The sequence below is a fragment of the Protomyctophum parallelum genome (genome assembly GCF_964188405.1).
Source record: "Protomyctophum parallelum genome assembly, chromosome: 6".
Lineage (NCBI taxonomy): Eukaryota > Metazoa > Chordata > Actinopteri > Myctophiformes > Myctophidae > Protomyctophum > Protomyctophum parallelum.
The window spans coordinates 7,482,446-7,499,659 of record NC_139701.1 but is presented as its reverse complement, the minus strand read 5'-3'; the positions used below and the strand labels follow the sequence as shown (position 1 = coordinate 7,499,659).

Here is a 17,214-nt window from a genome sequence, read left to right as displayed (position 1 = left end):
TTTCACGATAAAAAAGAAAATATATAGCAGATCTACAAGCTCGTAGTGTGCCACTCGGTGGCGCGCTACGAGCTTGTAGATCTGCTAAAGTATAAACATTAACAGCTTAAAACACCAAGAGGGGTTAATTCCCTCCCGTCCCGAACGGGTTATTTTTATAAACAAAGCTTCATGGTCTCGGGGTGGCGTTTCTCCTGACGGCGTTGGGGTCGTGGTCGGCGTCCATCTTGAAGCGGGACGGCCGTATCTTCATGACGGTGGTCTTCAGGGAGTACCACCACCCCCGCCAGGGGAACCACACCACCCCGTCGTCTGTGGCCGCGCTGTAGGGACCCCCGCGATGGTAGACGCCGTTCAGGTGAGCTGAATGACACCTATATATACGGGCCGGAATGGAGACAGTCATATGAAGGCATCTACTTAAGACCACATGACGAGGCCCAGGCCGTAGCGTAACGGTCTGGGCACCGGACTGGTGATCCAGTCGCGGTGTGCCGCGGGTTCGACTCCCGGACCCGACACGGCCTTTACCGCATGTCATCCCCCCATCTCTCTCCCGTTTCCTGTCAGCCTACTTTCTATCCCTTAAAAAATCAATAAAGGCGTAAGCCGCAAAAAAATATCTTAAAAAAAAAAAAGAAAAAAAAAAAGACCACATGACGATTCTACAAATGCCTTCTAGACAGTTTTCTGAAAAACCTCATGTTTCTATATCAGTGGTTCTCAAACATGTCAAGGACCCTCACAAATATACTGTATGTAATTGGCCGCCGACCCCCATCTGAAAATATGTTGTTCCTGCAGGGACCCTCCGCAGAAGCAAAGATTTGAGTTAAGAACGTTCGCTCTGAAAGAATATGTATTCAAAGATTTGCGCCACATTTTCAAGATTATTAAAACAATAGCAGATCTACAGCTTGTAGATCTGCTATTTTTCAATAGTTAAAGTATAACATAATGCTTAAAACACCAAAAGGGGTTCCCGTCCAGAATGGGTTATAGTGTTAGGGTCCATTTGGTTACATAGCAATTAAAATAAAAGTAGTACAAGCTTGTAGCGTGTCCCTTTGTAGATTTGCTATTTTTTTAAATCTTGAATATGTGTGGAAATCTTTGAATATACATATATATTTCTAAAGCGAACATTTTAAACTCATGTCTTTGCTTCCGGGGGGTCATTGGAACAAAATAGTTTTAGATAGTCCACGGCCAAATACATATCATCCTTTTAGTATTTTTTATTGACCTAAAATATTCTCTATACATGTATACATTCATTAATCCACTTGCTGACCGGCTGTCACTATTGGGCAATATACTCTTTTCATTAACAGCCTATGGCAGGCAAAATACTCAAAAATGTCAAACTTACCTTATGCTTTAAGTAGCATGTGACATGTCAAACTAGGGGGTTTTCATGATTCTGAATCCATTCCAAGCATTCATTTGAACAATAAAACACTCCTTGGGCTAAAAACGGCCATAGACGTCATGACAATTGTGATGAGGTCAGCACAAATGTGATGAGGTCAGCACATTTTGGGGGAAAGTGGCTATGGCTGTTTTTAGAAGCGCTATATATAAAAAGCGCTATATAAATGCACAATCTATACCAATATGAAATCCACTGCTGTCACCACCGACCTGTTGAACCACCATCCTCCCTGGTCCTCCAGGGCACAGCTGCCCCTGTAGAGGTCGTTGTCTCGGTCGTGCGTGCTGAAGGCCATGCCCTGGTGGCTGGACCACACGGACACGCCCGGCTGGTAGCTGGCGGACAGAGCATCGCCCGCTGTGCCCGCGTACTCGCCGAAAGCAAGCCTGTACTGATCCTATACAGAGAGGAGAGGGGAGGGGAGCAGTGGGAGGTGGAGCGTAAAATAAGTGCATTCACCTGGCTTCGAAATTAAAAAAAAAAAGTCTTCTAAATCATGACAGTTTTCTGAAAAACCTCATGTCTCTATGTCAGTGGTTCTCAATATTTCATGTCAAGGACCCCAAAAATTATAATTATGTAATTAGCTGCAGACCCCCATCTGAATATATGTAGTTCCAGGGACACAAAGATTTGAGTTAAAAATGCTCTGAAAGAATATATATTCCTAGATTTCCCATTTTCACGATTTTTCAAAAATAGCAGACCTGCAAGTTCATAGCGTGGTGCCACGCTCAAAGACATAATAGGCATTAACCACTTCAGCCCTATATTTCGGCCATTTGAAAATAGCCGATCTACAAGCTCAAAATGTGTCTAAAAGTTAAAAAGAATGAACTTTTAAGTACATTTTTTTGTACTTTTAAGTCATTTTTTTATTCTGGACCTTTACTTGTTAACAGAGTATTACTATATTGAAGCATTGATCCGTTTACTGAAGTAACACACTTTAGTAGGCTACTTTTTTCCACCACTGTGGGGGAGGATAGGGGAGGGTTAGATTACAGTTGGCTGCTACTGAGATTAGATATAGGCCTGTTTTCCTTGGCCTGTACGTCCCAGCAGTGATTCACTGCCTTTTTACTTAATCACTTATCTCTCAAGACAGATTCAGCAGCTCAGCGGCCGTTGGATTTTCAGATCGCTTGCTCACGAACTGTATTCAAGAGACAAGACAAGCCGTGCCCCCTAGGGTATGTATACCCTCACAAAAAAATCATGCAGTAATCCTTGTCTCTAAAACTGCCTCCCCCTGGCCAGCCGGGGGGCCTGATGGAGGGGAAAGGAACTGGTTGGAATAACGTGTTCCTTCCACGCGCTACGTCCAACCAGGGAAACTCCCCCCTGTCAGGTGTAAAGGAGTGACTTGGACACAATTGAATTGAATTGAATAGAGCCCAGGATCACATTAGATAATCGATACAGGGGTGAAAAGACAAGCATCATTTTTGAGCAGTGCCTAACCGCTCCAATGACTGCAGGACGCGTGTGTACGTCTGTCTGTTTAAAATTAAATTTGTGTTTGGCACAACAATAAAAACAACAGTGATCATGGGCTGTGAGGATTAGGTAGTGGAACTATATAGTTCTTCTTTATTCAAGCTGTTCACCTTTTTGGTTACGCAGCGGATAAAGTTTAGGCTATTCATTGGACAGTGTAGGCTATACGGTGCTGCGTTGCTGCTTGCTATCGAGCCTGGCTCTTTGGCCGACTGGTAACCTCAGATCCATAGGTCCCAATCTGATCCATAGCCTAGGTCCCAATCGGATCCATGGTTCCCGGATTCGCCTCCCGGACGAGGCTACAAATGTACTGTACTTAATCCATTCTGGGCGGGAATCCCTTTAGGTGTTTCAAGCATTATGTTACACTTTAGCTATTGAAAAATAGCAGATCTACAAGCTCATAGCACGGCACTCAAGCTTGTAGGTCTGCTATTTTTGAAAAATCGTGAAAATGTGGAATATATTGGAATATATATATATATGTATATATATAATGTGTGTATATATATATATATATATATATATATATAGTGAACGTTTTTAACTCAAATCCTTGCTTCTGGGGAGGTCCCTGGAACAACATATTTTCAGATGGGGGTCGGCGGCCAATTTTATATAATTCTGGGGGTCCTTGACATGAAAATAGTCTAAAAAACAACATATGGTTTTTCAGAAAACCGTCATTATTTTGTAGAATCGTCCTCAGGTCTAAAGGGTTAAGTACAATTAAAAGTTCCATCCATTGGGCCCAGGCCGTAGCGTAACGGTCTGGGCACCGGACTGGTAATCCAGTCGCAGTGTGCCGCGGGTTCGACTCCCGGACCCGACACGGCCTTTACTGCATGTCATCCCCCCATCTCTCTCCCGTTTCCTGTCAGCCTACTGTCTGTCCCTTCAAAAATCAATAAAAGGCGTAAGCCGCAAAAAAAAAATCTTAAAAAAAAAAAAAAAGTTCCATCCATTGGACACTGAAGTTCATCCTACCTCCTCATTGGCCACCGTGAATTACATCCTACCTCCTCATTGGCCACTATGAAGTACATCCTACCTCCTCATTGGCCACTGTGAAGTTCATCCTACCTCCTCATTGGCCACCGTGAAGTACATCCTACCTCCTCATTGGCCACTGTGAAGTACATCCTACCTCCTCATTGGCCACTGTGAAGTTCTTGTATTCAGCGTAACGCTGGTTTCCTTCAAAGTCCTCCAGGTGGATCCTTAGAACGTAGTCCCCTATAGGGGGCGACATTTACACATGTACACATTGTCACCTGTAGAGGGAGACATTTGCACGCCGAGAAGGACCCTTCGCTAAAGCCACACTCCACTCCATGGGGATGTCTCCATGTAAATAATTGATCATTTCAGTAGCTACAAGGCCTATACAGCATATAGGCTATTATGCACTGGAAAAAATGTGCATGTCATTATTCCAATAAACTACATACAAATACGAGGAAATGTTAGAGGGAGAAACCATATCCACTGACTTTAACGTCCAACATGAGTTTTCATGTAATGCACGGTCGGGCATTAAGCAACGAGTTGACTATTCAACTAGTCGACTAGTAAATCCACTAGTCGACCTTGTTGGTACTAGTTGACTAGTTGATTGAAAAAAAAAAAAAGTTTTTTCCGCCCCGATTTTGTAGGCCTCAAGATCAGGTAGAGTATAGAACAGTCACCAATGTACACAGTTGTTAAATGTACAAATATTTATTTCCAAAAAAAAAAAATGTAGTTTTTATTTTTTACATAATAATTGTCCCTGGAACAACATATTTTCAGATGGGGGTCTGGCGGCCAATTTCATATAATTCTGGGGGTCCTTGACATGAAATAGTCTGAGAACCACTGACATAGAAACATGGGGTTTTTCAGAAAACCGTCAGAACTTTGAAGGCATTATTTTGTAGAATTGTCCTCGGGTCAATCAGTAGCCTACAATTAAGTACAATTCATGAGCAAATGCTCTGGAAAGCTTCCGTCTCCTCATAGCTGTCAGTGTTATTTTGCATGGCTGATGTTGTTGAACAACATATACACAGCTTAACGTTGGGGAAGTTACACGACTACCTGGGTACAACCCACCCAGCTGATGGGATTAATACACATTTTTCTTAACGTGCATTAGGGCATTCACTTCTAGTCACCTTAGCAACGGTTGCTAAACTATTTGGATTGGCATGGGACAATGGCTTTTGGGAAGTGTTTTAGCGAAGGGCCCATTTTGTCTGGCATGCATGATGCACTCAACCTGAGTTGGCGATATACAGTACAACGATCCGCGATCACCCCAAAAATAGCAGGTCGAAAGAGCACAGCATTGTGAGCGTGTTGATCTGCTATTTTTCACTTCATGGATGTTAGGGTGAAAGAAGCCTGGGGTCCACCTATGCATTCTATGGCATAGGCAGCTCCCGGCAGGATCCGCTGGGAGAATCTAGACACAGCTGTGCGACATGAGACTAATTAATTCGAGCGACAGAGAGAGAGAGGAGTGTGTGTGTGTGTGTGTGTGTATGTGTGCGTCAATTTAACAAAGGTGCAGACAATCAGAAATCAGCAGAGAGTGATCGACGTTTGAGCTACTCTACTCTACTCTACTAGTTTCCGAGGCTAGGGTGAAAGTGGTTAACAAAGAGTTTTTAATTATTTTTTAAGGATATTGCTAATTAAAATAGGACCACAATGGAGCCTTTTAGCCTTAATGTTTGACTGTACCTCGTGCAGTTTTACATTTCTGTCGAATAAAGTATTTAATCGATCAATCACAATTAATTTGGCCACAATAATGGCGTCATGAAGTCGGACCTTGTGCGGTGAGGTGGTGCAGGTTGTCATTCCCCACCCAGAACTCTGAACGGCTGTCCCCGAAACCAGACCTATAGTCAGCCCACGACCTGGACGGGAAGACATAAGAAAGGAAGAGAGAAAGAAAGAAAGAAAGAGGGAGAGAGAGAGAGAAAGAAAGAAAGAAAGAGGGAGAGAGAGAGAGAGAGAGAGAGAGAGAGAGACATTGATACAATTAGATTTTCTGTAGTAATGTTGTTTTCTGTAACTGAGGATACGTCCCAGGTGCATCCATGCAATGTTTTTTAGTTATAGAAATTTCTCATTTCTCATTTCTCGCACAATTTCTCATTTCTTGCACAATTTCTCATTTCTCGCACAATTTAAATAAAATATTTCGTATTATTTCTTATTTCTTGTTTTTTTTCTTATTTCTTTTCCTATTTTTTTTCTTATTTTTTTTCCTATTTTCATTCTTAATCTTTTCCTATTTTTTCCTAGCGCAAGTTTTTGTTTTTTTCCTATTTTTTTCCTATTTTTCCCTAGCGCAAGTTTTTGTTTTTTTCTTATTATTTCTCGCACAATTTAAATAAAATATTTCGTATTATTTCTTGTTTTTTTTTCTTATTTCTTTTCCTATTTTTTTCTTATTTCTTTTCCTATTTTTTTTCTTATTCTTTTCCTATTTTTTCCTAGCGCAAGTTTTTGATTTTTTCCTATTTTTTCCTAGCGCAAGTTTTTGTTTTTTTCTTATTTGTTTCCTATTTTTTCCTAGCGCAAGTTTTTGTTTTTCGCCATCGCTTTTTTTCGCCATCGCTTTTTTTTCGCCATTTTTCGCCATCGCTTTTTTTCGCCATCGCTTTTTTCGCCATCGCTTTTTTTTCGCCATCGCTTTTTTCGCCATCGCTTTTTTTTCGCCATCGCTTTTTCGCCATCGCTTTTTTCGCCATCGCTTTTTTTTCGCCATCGCTTTTTCGCCATCGCTTTTTTTCCGCCATCGCTTTTTTTCCGCCATCGCTTTTTTCCTCCATCTCTTTTTTCGCCATCGCTTTTTTCGCCATCGCTTTTTTTTCGCCATCGCTTTTTTCGCCATCGCTTTTTTTTCGCCATCGCTTTTTCGCCATCGCTTTTTTTCCGCCATCACTTTTTTCGCCATCGCTTTTTTCCTCCATCTCTTTTTTCGCCATCGCTTTTTTCGCCATCGCTTTTTTCGCCATCGCTTTTTTTTCGCCATCGCTTTTTTTTCGCCATCGCTTTTTTCGCCATCGCTTTTTTTTGCGATGGCGCTTTTTTCGCCATCGCTTTTTTCGCCATCGCTTTTTTTTGCGATGGCGCTTTTTTCGCCATCGCTTTTTTTTCGCCATCGCTTTTTTCGCCATCGCTTTTTTCGCCATTGCTTTTTTCGCCATCGCTTTTTTTGCCATCGCTTTTTTCCGCTTTTTTCCATCGCTTTTTTTCGCCATCGCTTTTTTGGCCATCGCTTTTTTGGCCATCGCTTTTTTTGGCCATCGCTTTTTTCGCCATCGCTTTTTTCGCCATCGCTTTTTTTGGCCATCGCTTTTTTGGCCATCGCTTTTTTGGCCATCGCTTTTTTGGCCATCGCTTTTGTGGCCATCGCTTTTTTCCATCGCGTCAATTTAACAAAGGTGCAGACAATCAGAAATCAGCAGAGAGTGATCGACGTTTGAGCTACTCTACTCTACTCTACTAGTTTCCGAGGCTAGGGTGAAAGTGGTTAACAAAGAGTTTTTAATTATTTTTTAAGGATATTGCTAATTAAAATAGGACCACAATGGAGCCTTTTAGCCTTAATGTTTGACTGTACCTAGTGCAGTTTTACATTTCTGTCGAATAAAGTATTTAATCGATCAATCACAATTAATTTGGCCACAATAATGGCGTCATGAAGTCGGACCTTGTGCGGTGAGGTGGTGCAGGTTGTCATTCCCCACCCAGAACTCTGAACGGCTGTCCCCGAAACCAGACCTATAGTCAGCCCACGACCTGGACGGGAAGACATAAGAAAGGAAGAGAGAAAGAAAGAAAGAAAGAGGGAGAGAGAGAGAGAAAGAAAGAAAGAAAGAGGGAGAGAGAGAGAGAGAGAGAGAGAGAGAGAGAGAGACATTGATACAATTAGATTTTCTGTAGTAATGTTGTTTTCTGTAACTGAGGATACGTCCCAGGTGCATCCATGCAATGTTTTTTAGTTATAGAAATTTCTCATTTCTCATTTCTCGCACAATTTCTCATTTCTTGCACAATTTCTCATTTCTCGCACAATTTAAATAAAATATTTCGTATTATTTCTTATTTCTTGTTTTTTTTCTTATTTCTTTTCCTATTTTTTTTCTTATTTATTTTCCTATTTTCATTCTTAATCTTTTCCTATTTTTTCCTAGCGCAAGTTTTTGTTTTTTTCTTATTATTTCTCGCACAATTTAAATAAAATATTTCGTATTATTTCTTGTTTTTTTTTCTTATTTCTTTTCCTATTTTTTTCTTATTTCTTTTCCTATTTTTTTTCTTATTCTTTTCCTATTTTTTCCTAGCGCAAGTTTTTGTTTTTTTCCTATTTTTTCCTAGCGCAAGTTTTTGTTTTTTTCTTATTTGTTTCCTATTTTTTCCTAGCGCAAGTTTTTGTTTTTCGCCATCGCTTTTTTTCGCCATCGCTTTTTTTTCGCCATTTTTCGCCATCGCTTTTTTTCGCCATCGCTTTTTTCGCCATCGCTTTTTTTTCGCCATCGCTTTTTTCGCCATCGCTTTTTTTTCGCCATCGCTTTTTTCGCCATCGCTTTTTTTTCGCCATCGCTTTTTTCGCCATCGCTTTTTTTTCGCCATCGCTTTTTCGCCATCGCTTTTTTTCCGCCATCGCTTTTTTCCTCCATCTCTTTTTTCGCCATCGCTTTTTTCGCCATCGCTTTTTTTTCGCCATCGCTTTTTTCGCCATCGCTTTTTTTTCGCCATCGCTTTTTCGCCATCGCTTTTTTTCCGCCATCACTTTTTTCGCCATCGCTTTTTTCCTCCATCTCTTTTTTCGCCATCGCTTTTTTCGCCATCGCTTTTTTCGCCATCGCTTTTTTTTCGCCATCGCTTTTTTTTCGCCATCGCTTTTTTCGCCATCGCTTTTTTTTGCGATGGCGCTTTTTTCGCCATCGCTTTTTTCGCCATCGCTTTTTTTTGCGATGGCGCTTTTTTCGCCATCGCTTTTTTTTCGCCATCGCTTTTTTGGCCATCGCTTTTTTCGCCATTGCTTTTTTCGCCATCGCTTTTTTTGCCATCGCTTTTTTCCGCTTTTTTCCATCGCTTTTTTTCGCCATCGCTTTTTTGGCCATCGCTTTTTTGGCCATCGCTTTTTTTGGCCATCGCTTTTTTCGCCATCGCTTTTTTCGCCATCGCTTTTTTTGGCCATCGCTTTTTTGGCCATCGCTTTTTTGGCCATCGCTTTTTTGGCCATCGCTTTTGTGGCCATCGCTTTTTTCCATCGCGTCAATTTAACAAAGGTGCAGACAATCAGAAATCAGCAGAGAGTGATCGACGTTTGAGCTACTCTACTCTACTCTACTAGTTTCCGAGGCTAGGGTGAAAGTGGTTAACAAAGAGTTTTTAATTATTTTTTAAGGATATTGCTAATTAAAATAGGACCACAATGGAGCCTTTTAGCCTTAATGTTTGACTGTACCTAGTGCAGTTTTACATTTCTGTCGAATAAAGTATTTAATCGATCAATCACAATTAATTTGGCCACAATAATGGCGTCATGAAGTCGGACCTTGTGCGGTGAGGTGGTGCAGGTTGTCATTCCCCACCCAGAACTCTGAACGGCTGTCCCCGAAACCAGACCTATAGTCAGCCCACGACCTGGACGGGAAGACATAAGAAAGGAAGAGAGAAAGAAAGAAAGAAAGAGGGAGAGAGAGAGAGAAAGAAAGAAAGAGGGAGAGAGAGAGAGAGAGAGAGAGAGAGAGAGAGAGAGACATTGATACAATTAGATTTTCTGTAGTAATGTTGTTTTCTGTAACTGAGGATACGTCCCAGGTGCATCCATGCAATGTTTTTTAGTTATAGAAATTTCTCATTTCTCATTTCTCGCACAATTTCTCATTTCTTGCACAATTTCTCATTTCTCGCACAATTTAAATAAAATATTTCGTATTATTTCTTATTTCTTGTTTTTTTTCTTATTTCTTTTCCTATTTTTTTTCTTATTTATTTTCCTATTTTCATTCTTAATCTTTTCCTATTTTTTCCTAGCGCAAGTTTTTGTTTTTTTCTTATTATTTCTCGCACAATTTAAATAAAATATTTCGTATTATTTCTTGTTTTTTTTTCTTATTTCTTTTCCTATTTTTTTCTTATTTCTTTTCCTATTTTTTTTCTTATTCTTTTCCTATTTTTTCCTAGCGCAAGTTTTTGTTTTTTTCCTATTTTTTCCTAGCGCAAGTTTTTGTTTTTTTCTTATTTGTTTCCTATTTTTTCCTAGCGCAAGTTTTTGTTTTTCGCCATCGCTTTTTTTCGCCATCGCTTTTTTTTCGCCATTTTTCGCCATCGCTTTTTTTCGCCATCGCTTTTTTCGCCATCGCTTTTTTTTCGCCATCGCTTTTTTCGCCATCGCTTTTTTCGCCATCGCTTTTTTCGCCATCGCTTTTTTTTCGCCATCGCTTTTTTCGCCATCGCTTTTTTTTCGCCATCGCTTTTTCGCCATCGCTTTTTTTCCGCCATCGCTTTTTTTCCGCCATCGCTTTTTTCCTCCATCTCTTTTTTCGCCATCGCTTTTTTCGCCATCGCTTTTTTTTCGCCATCGCTTTTTTCGCCATTGCTTTTTTTTCGCCATCGCTTTTTCGCCATCGCTTTTTTTCGCCATCGCTTTTTTCGCCATCGCTTTTTTTGGCCATCGCTTTTTTGGCCATCGCTTTTTTTGCCATCGCTTTTTTTTGCCATCGCTTTTTTTTGCCATCGCTTTTTTCGCCATCGCTTTTTTCCATCGCTTTTTTTCGCCATCGCTTTTTTGGCCATCGCTTTTTTGGCCATCGCTTTTTTGGCCATCGCTTTTTTCGCCATCGCTTTTTTTTGCCATCGCTTTTTTTGCCATCGCTTTTTTTTGCCATCGCTTTTTTTTCGCCATCGCTTTTTTCCATCGCTTTTTTTCGCCATCGCTTTTTTCGCCATCGCTTTTTTTTCGCAATCGCTTTTTTGGCCATCGCTTTTTTCGCCATCGCTTTTTTCGCCATCGCTTTTTTCCATCGCTTTTTTGGCCATCGCTTTTTTCGCCATCGCTTTTTTGGCCATCGCTTTTTTCGCCATCGCTTTTTTGGCCATCGCTTTTTTCGCCATTGCTTTTTTCGCCATTGCTTTTTTCGCCATTGCTTTTTTCGCCATCGCTTTTTTTGGCCATCGCTTTTTTTTGCCATCGCTTTTTTCGCCATCGCTTTTTTCGCCATCGCTTTTTTGGCCATCGCTTTTTTCGCCATCGCTTTTTTCGCCATCGCTTTTTTCCATCGCTTTTTTCCATCGCTTTTTTTGGCCAACGCTTTTTTGGCCATCGCTTTTTTGGCCATCGCTTTTTTTCGCCATCGCTTTTTTCCATCGCTTTTTTCGCCATCGCTTTTTTTCGCCATCGCTTTTTTCGCCATCGCTTTTTTCGCCATCGCTTTTTTTTCGCAATCGCTTTTTTGGCCATCGCTTTTTTCGCCATCGCTTTTTTCCATCGCTTTTTTGGCCATCGCTTTTTTGGCCATCGCTTTTTTCGCCATCGCTTTTTTGGCCATCGCTTTTTTCGCCATCGCTTTTTTGGCCATCGCTTTTTTCGCCATTGCTTTTTTCGCCATTGCTTTTTTCGCCATTGCTTTTTTCGCCATCGCTTTTTTTGGCCATCGCTTTTTTCTGCCATCGCTTTTTTCGCCATCGCTTTTTTGGCCATCGCTTTTTTGGCCATCGCTTTTTTCGCCATCGCTTTTTTCGCCATCGCTTTTTTCCATCGCTTTTTTTGGCCAACGCTTTTTTGGCCATCGCTTTTTTGGCCATCGCTTTTTTTCGCCATCGCTTTTTTCCATCGCTTTTTTCGCCATCGCTTTTTTTGCCATAGCTTTTTTCGCCATCGCTTTTTTTGGCCATCGCTTTTTTGGCCATCGCTTTTTTTGCCGTCGCTTTTTTTTGCCATCGCTTTTTTTTGCCATCGCTTTTTTTTCGCCATCGCTTTTTTCCATCGCTTTTTTTCGCCATCGCTTTTTTGGCCATCGCTTTTTTGGCCATCGCTTTTTTTGGCCATCGCTTTTTTGGCCATCGCTTTTTTGGCCATCGCTTTTTTTGCCATCGCTTTTTTCGCCATCGCTTTTTTCGCCATCGCTTTTTTCGCCATCGCTTTTTTTTTGCCATCGCTTTTTTTCGCCATCGCTTTTTTTCGCCATCGCTTTTTTTCGCCAACGCTTTTTTGGCCATCGCTTTTTTTGGCCATCGCTTTTTTGGCCATCGCTTTTTTTGCCATAGCTTTTTTCGCCATCGCTTTTTTCGCCATCGCTTTTTTTGCCATCGCTTTTTTCGCCATCGCTTTTTTCGCCATCGCTTTTTTTGGCCATCGCTTTTTTCGCCATCGCTTTTTTCGCCATCGCTTTTTTCGCCATCGCTTTTTTCGCCATCGCTTTTTTCGCCATCGCTTTTTTTGGCCATCGCTTTTTTTGGCCATCGCTTTTTTTGGCCATCGCTTTTTTTGGCCATCGCTTTTTTCGCCATCGCTTTTTTCGCCATCGCTTTTTTTTCGCCATCGCTTTTTTCCATCGCTTTTTTTCGCCATCGCTTTTTTCCATCGCTTTTTTTCGCCATCGCTTTTTTTCGCCATCGCTTTTTTTTCGCCATCGCTTTTTTTCGCCATCGCTTTTTTCCATCGCTTTTTTTTTCTTTTCGCCATCGCTTTTTTGGCCATCGCTTTTTTGGCCATCGCTTTTTTTGGCCATCGCTTTTTTGGCCATCGCTTTTTTGGCCATCGCTTTTTTTGCCATCGCTTTTTTCGCCATCGCTTTTTTCGCCATCGCTTTTTTTGGCCATCGCTTTTTTGGCCATCGCTTTTTTGGCCATCGCTTTTTTTGCCATCGCTTCTTTTGCCATCGCTTTTTTTGCCATCGCTTTTTTTTGCCATCGCTTTTTTTTCGCCATCGCTTTTTTCCATCGCTTTTTTTCGCCATCGCTTTTTTGGCCATCGCTTTTTTGGCCATCGCTTTTTTTGGCCATCGCTTTTTTGGCCATCGCTTTTTTGGCCATCGCTTTTTTTGCCATCGCTTTTTTCGCCATCGCTTTTTTCGCCATCGCTTTTTTTGCCATCGCTTTTTTTTCGCCATCGCTTTTTTCCATCGCTTTTTTTCGCCATCGCTTTTTTGGCCATCGCTTTTTTGGCCATCGCTTTTTTTGGCCATCGCTTTTTTGGCCATCGCTTTTTTGGCCATCGCTTTTTTTGCCATAGCTTTTTTCACCATCGCTTTTTTCGCCATCGCTTTTTTTGCCATCGCTTTTTTCGCCATCGCTTTTTTCGCCATCGCTTTTTTTGGCCATCGCTTTTTTGGCCATCGCTTTTTTGGCCATCGCTTTTTTTGGCCATCGCTTTTTTTGGCCATCGCTTTTTTCGCCATCGCTTTTTTCGCCATCGCTTTTTTTTCGCCATCGCTTTTTTCCATCGCTTTTTTTCGCCATCGCTTTTTTCCATCGCTTTTTTTCGCCATCGCTTTTTTTCGCCATCGCTTTTTTCGCCATCGCTTTTTTTGGCCATCGCTTTTTTGGCCATCGCTTTTTTTGCCATCGCTTTTTTTTGCCATCGCTTTTTTTTGCCATCGCTTTTTTTTCGCCATCGCTTTTTTGGCCATCGCTTTTTTGGCCATCGCTTTTTTTGGCCATCGCTTTTTTGGCCATCGCTTTTTTGGCCATCGCTTTTTTGGCCATCGCTTTTTTGGCCATCGCTTTTTTTGGCCATCGCTTTTTTGGCCATCGCTTTTTTTGGCCATCGCTTTTTTGGCCATCGCTTTTTTGGCCATCGCTTTTTTGGCCATCGCTTTTTTGGCCATCGCTTTTTTTGGCCATCGCTTTTTTGGCCATCGCTTTTTTGGCCATCGCTTTTTTGGCCATCGCTTTTTTGGCCATCGCTTTTTTTGCCATCGCTTTTTTTTCGCCATCGCTTTTTTTCGCCATCGCTTTTTTGGCCATCGCTTTTTTGGCCATCGCTTTTTTTGGCCATCGCTTTTTTGGCCATCGCTTTTTTTGCCATCGCTTTTTTCGCCATCGCTTTTTTCGCCATCGCTTTTTTTGCCATCGCTTTTTTCGCCATCGCTTTTTTCGCCATCGCTTTTTTCGCCATCGCTTTTTTTGGCCATCGCTTTTTTCGCCATCGCTTTTTTCGCCATCGCTTTTTTTGGCCATCGCTTTTTTGGCCATCGCTTTTTTGGCCATCGCTTTTTTGGCCATCGCTTTTTTTGGCCATCGCTTTTTTTGGCCATCGCTTTTTTTGGCCATCGCTTTTTTTGGCCATCGCTTTTTTGGCCATCGCTTTTTTCGCCATCGCTTTTTTTTCGCCATCGCTTTTTTCCATCGCTTTTTTTCGCCATCGCTTTTTTCCATCGCTTTTTTTGGCCATCGCTTTTTTTTCGCCATCGCTTTTTTTCGCCATCGCTTTTTTCCATCGCTTTTTTTTTCGCCATCGCTTTTTTGGCCATCGCTTTTTTGGCCATCGCTTTTTTTGGCCATCGCTTTTTTGGCCATCGCTTTTTTGGCCATCGCTTTTTTTGCCATCGCTTTTTTCGCCATCGCTTTTTTCGCCATCGCTTTTTTTCGCCATCGCTTTTTTCCATCGCTTTTTTTCGCCATCGCTTTTTTCGCCATCGCTTTTTTTCGCCATCGCTTTTTTCCATCGCTTTTTTCCATCGCTTTTTTTCGCCATCGCTTTTTTTTCGCCATCGCTTTTTTCCATCGCTTTTTTTCGCCATCGCTTTTTTCCATCGCTTTTTTTTTCTTTTCGCCATCGCTTTTTTTTCGCCATCGCTTTTTTTTCGCCATCGCTTTTTTTTCGCCATCGCTTTTTTTCGCCATCGCTTTTTTTCGCCATCGCTTTTTTTCGCCATCGCTTTTTTCGCCATCGCTTTTTTTCGCCATCGTTTTTTTTCTTCTTTTTTTCGCCATCGCTTTTTTTTTTGCCATCGCTTTTTTCGCCATCGCTTTTTCGCCATCGCTTTTTTTTCGCCATCGCCTTTTTTCGCCTTTTTTTCCTCCATCGCTTTTTTCCCTCCATCGCTTTTTTCGCCATCACTTTTTTCGCCATCGCTTTTTTTGGCCATCGCTTTTTTTTGGCCATCGCTTTTTTCGCCATCGCTTTTTTCGCCATCGCTTTTTTTGGCATCGCTTTTTTCGCCATCGCTTTTTTCGCCATCGCTTTTTTCGCCATCGCTTTTTTTTCGCCATCGCTTTTTCGCCATCGCTTTTTTCGGCATCGCTTTTTTCGGCATCGCTTTTTTCGCCATCGCTTTTTTTCGCCATCGCTTTTTTTTTGCCATCGCTTTTTTTTGCCATAGCTTTTTTCGCCATCGCTTTTTTCGCCATCGCTTTTTTCGCCATCGCTTTTTTTCGCCATCGCTTTTTTTGGCATCGCTTTTTTTGGCCATCGCTTTTTTTGGCCATCGCTTTTTTGGCAACATTAGTGACTTCCTCCTGGGGGATTCCGAGACGTTCCAAGGCCAGAGAGTCGATGTATTTCCTCCAACTGCGCCTTTGTCTGCCCCGGGGTCTCCTCCCAGTGGGACATGCATCGAGGACCTCCCTAGGGAGGCGCCCCCCTTTTCGTACTACACGAACATTAAATTCCCATTGAGAAATGAATGGAGAATTTTACGTCATAATGTCGGAGCAAATGGACATCTTACGTCATGGATGACGTATACGATGATAAGAGCCCCTCACTTCACAGAGGGGAACGATTATTTTTGCTGTGCCGGGGGGGGGGGGGGTGTGGCCTAACCTCTGTGCTGGGTGTGGTCATCAGGGGGCAGCGGCTCCTGGTTGGCTGCAGTCTTGTGGGTGTGGTCATCATCAGGCGGCGGCGGCGGCGGCTCCTGGTTGGCTGAGGTCTTGTGGAGGCGGGGCTGGTTGAGCAGCTGCAGTCGGTGGAGAAGGATCTCCTGCTTCAGCACTCTGCTCTTCAGGAGCTTCTCCTGCTCTCTGAGACGAGACACCTCCTCCACGCAGCGCTCCGACACGGCCTGCACATAGTCACACATGTTCAGACCGCTCTGACACGGCTCTGCACATAGTCATACATGTTCAGACAGCTCTGACACGGCCTGCACATAGTCATACATGTTCAGACAGCTCTGACACGGCCTGCACATAGTCATACATGTTCAGACAGCTCTGACACGGCCTGCACATAGTCATACATGTTCAGACCACTCTGACACGGCCTGCACATAGTCATACATGTTCAGACCGCTCTGACACGGCCTGCACATAGTCATACATGTTCAGACCGCACCGACACGGCCTGCACATAGTCATACATGTTAATTCACATGCGCAAGTTCATAAAGTTAAAGCTAAATTTAAGTATAACTAAATGCATTTTAAATTACTTTTCAAGATTCCAATTCAAAAATAGCAAAAATAATTCAGGATTTTCAATTCAAAACGTAGCACAAATAGCAGATCTACAAGCTCAAAACGTGTTGCAGTGCGACACATCTGCTATTATTTTTGCTACGACAGTATGTGCAATGTGGCCCTCTGGAGTGAGTGTGGAATAGTGACGCTCTCCTTCTTCAAAGTCGGCTCTTTTCAATGTCGCCCCCTTGTGGACTGCTGACGATTGTAGCAATCAAAATAAATCAAATCAAATCAGAGGTTCTACCAAAGGAATTGTCACACTTTGCCTAGTGCGAAGGTAGTATGAGCCAAAATTGCCACTGAACCATCTCTCAAAAATACTCCCAAAACGCTCAAAATGGCAAAATACCAAAGAAAATAGCACCTTTTGAGTGTCCATTAGAAATGGTTGTTACAAGAAACCGCACACAAAAGTAGTATTTACATTCACTGGCCTGGTTGGCTCTATAGAGAGCATGATTTTCCCATCAGGACACGCCCCCCTCATCTGGACTGAGTGGCAAAACATTGAGCAGCATGGAGTGTTGGAGTTTGGAAGCGCACGTTGGAAATCACCCAACCGTCCTGTTTCTAAATGTCACATTATTGAAAACAAGCACTTCCAAACTCTGACAAATGCAGGGCATTTCTTGACAGAAAGTAGCTCATAACGTCTCTATGGTGGATTTTTGTGAATCAAAAACTTTGCAGATAGAAAGAGGACAATTCAAGCTTTTTCTGTTTGGATGAATGGGCTGTCAAGGTCAGAAAGTAGTTTGTTTGTGGGCGTTCCCGCATGCTACTGGGAGTTTGGAATACATGTATTATTTTACACATGTCTGCCCTTAGTAGACTATATAGTGCTATATTCCTAT

At 42.1% G+C, this 17,214-nt stretch overlaps 1 protein-coding gene across 1 annotated transcript; it reads right to left on the bottom strand.

Annotated features, from left to right (window-relative positions):
• Window positions 1-159: 159 nt before the first annotated feature.
• On the bottom strand, window positions 160-15,978 carry LOC310860891 (fibrinogen-like protein 1; the record flags this gene model as incomplete). Its single annotated transcript, XM_083768079.1, has 6 exons — window positions 160-374; window positions 1,645-1,832; window positions 4,086-4,174; window positions 5,756-5,844; window positions 7,687-7,738; window positions 15,720-15,978. 6 exons carry the CDS (start codon window positions 15,976-15,978, stop codon window positions 170-172), a joined length of 882 nt encoding a protein of 293 aa, XP_083624205.1. The 3' UTR covers window positions 160-169.
• Between the last annotated feature and the right edge of the window lie 1,236 nt (window positions 15,979-17,214).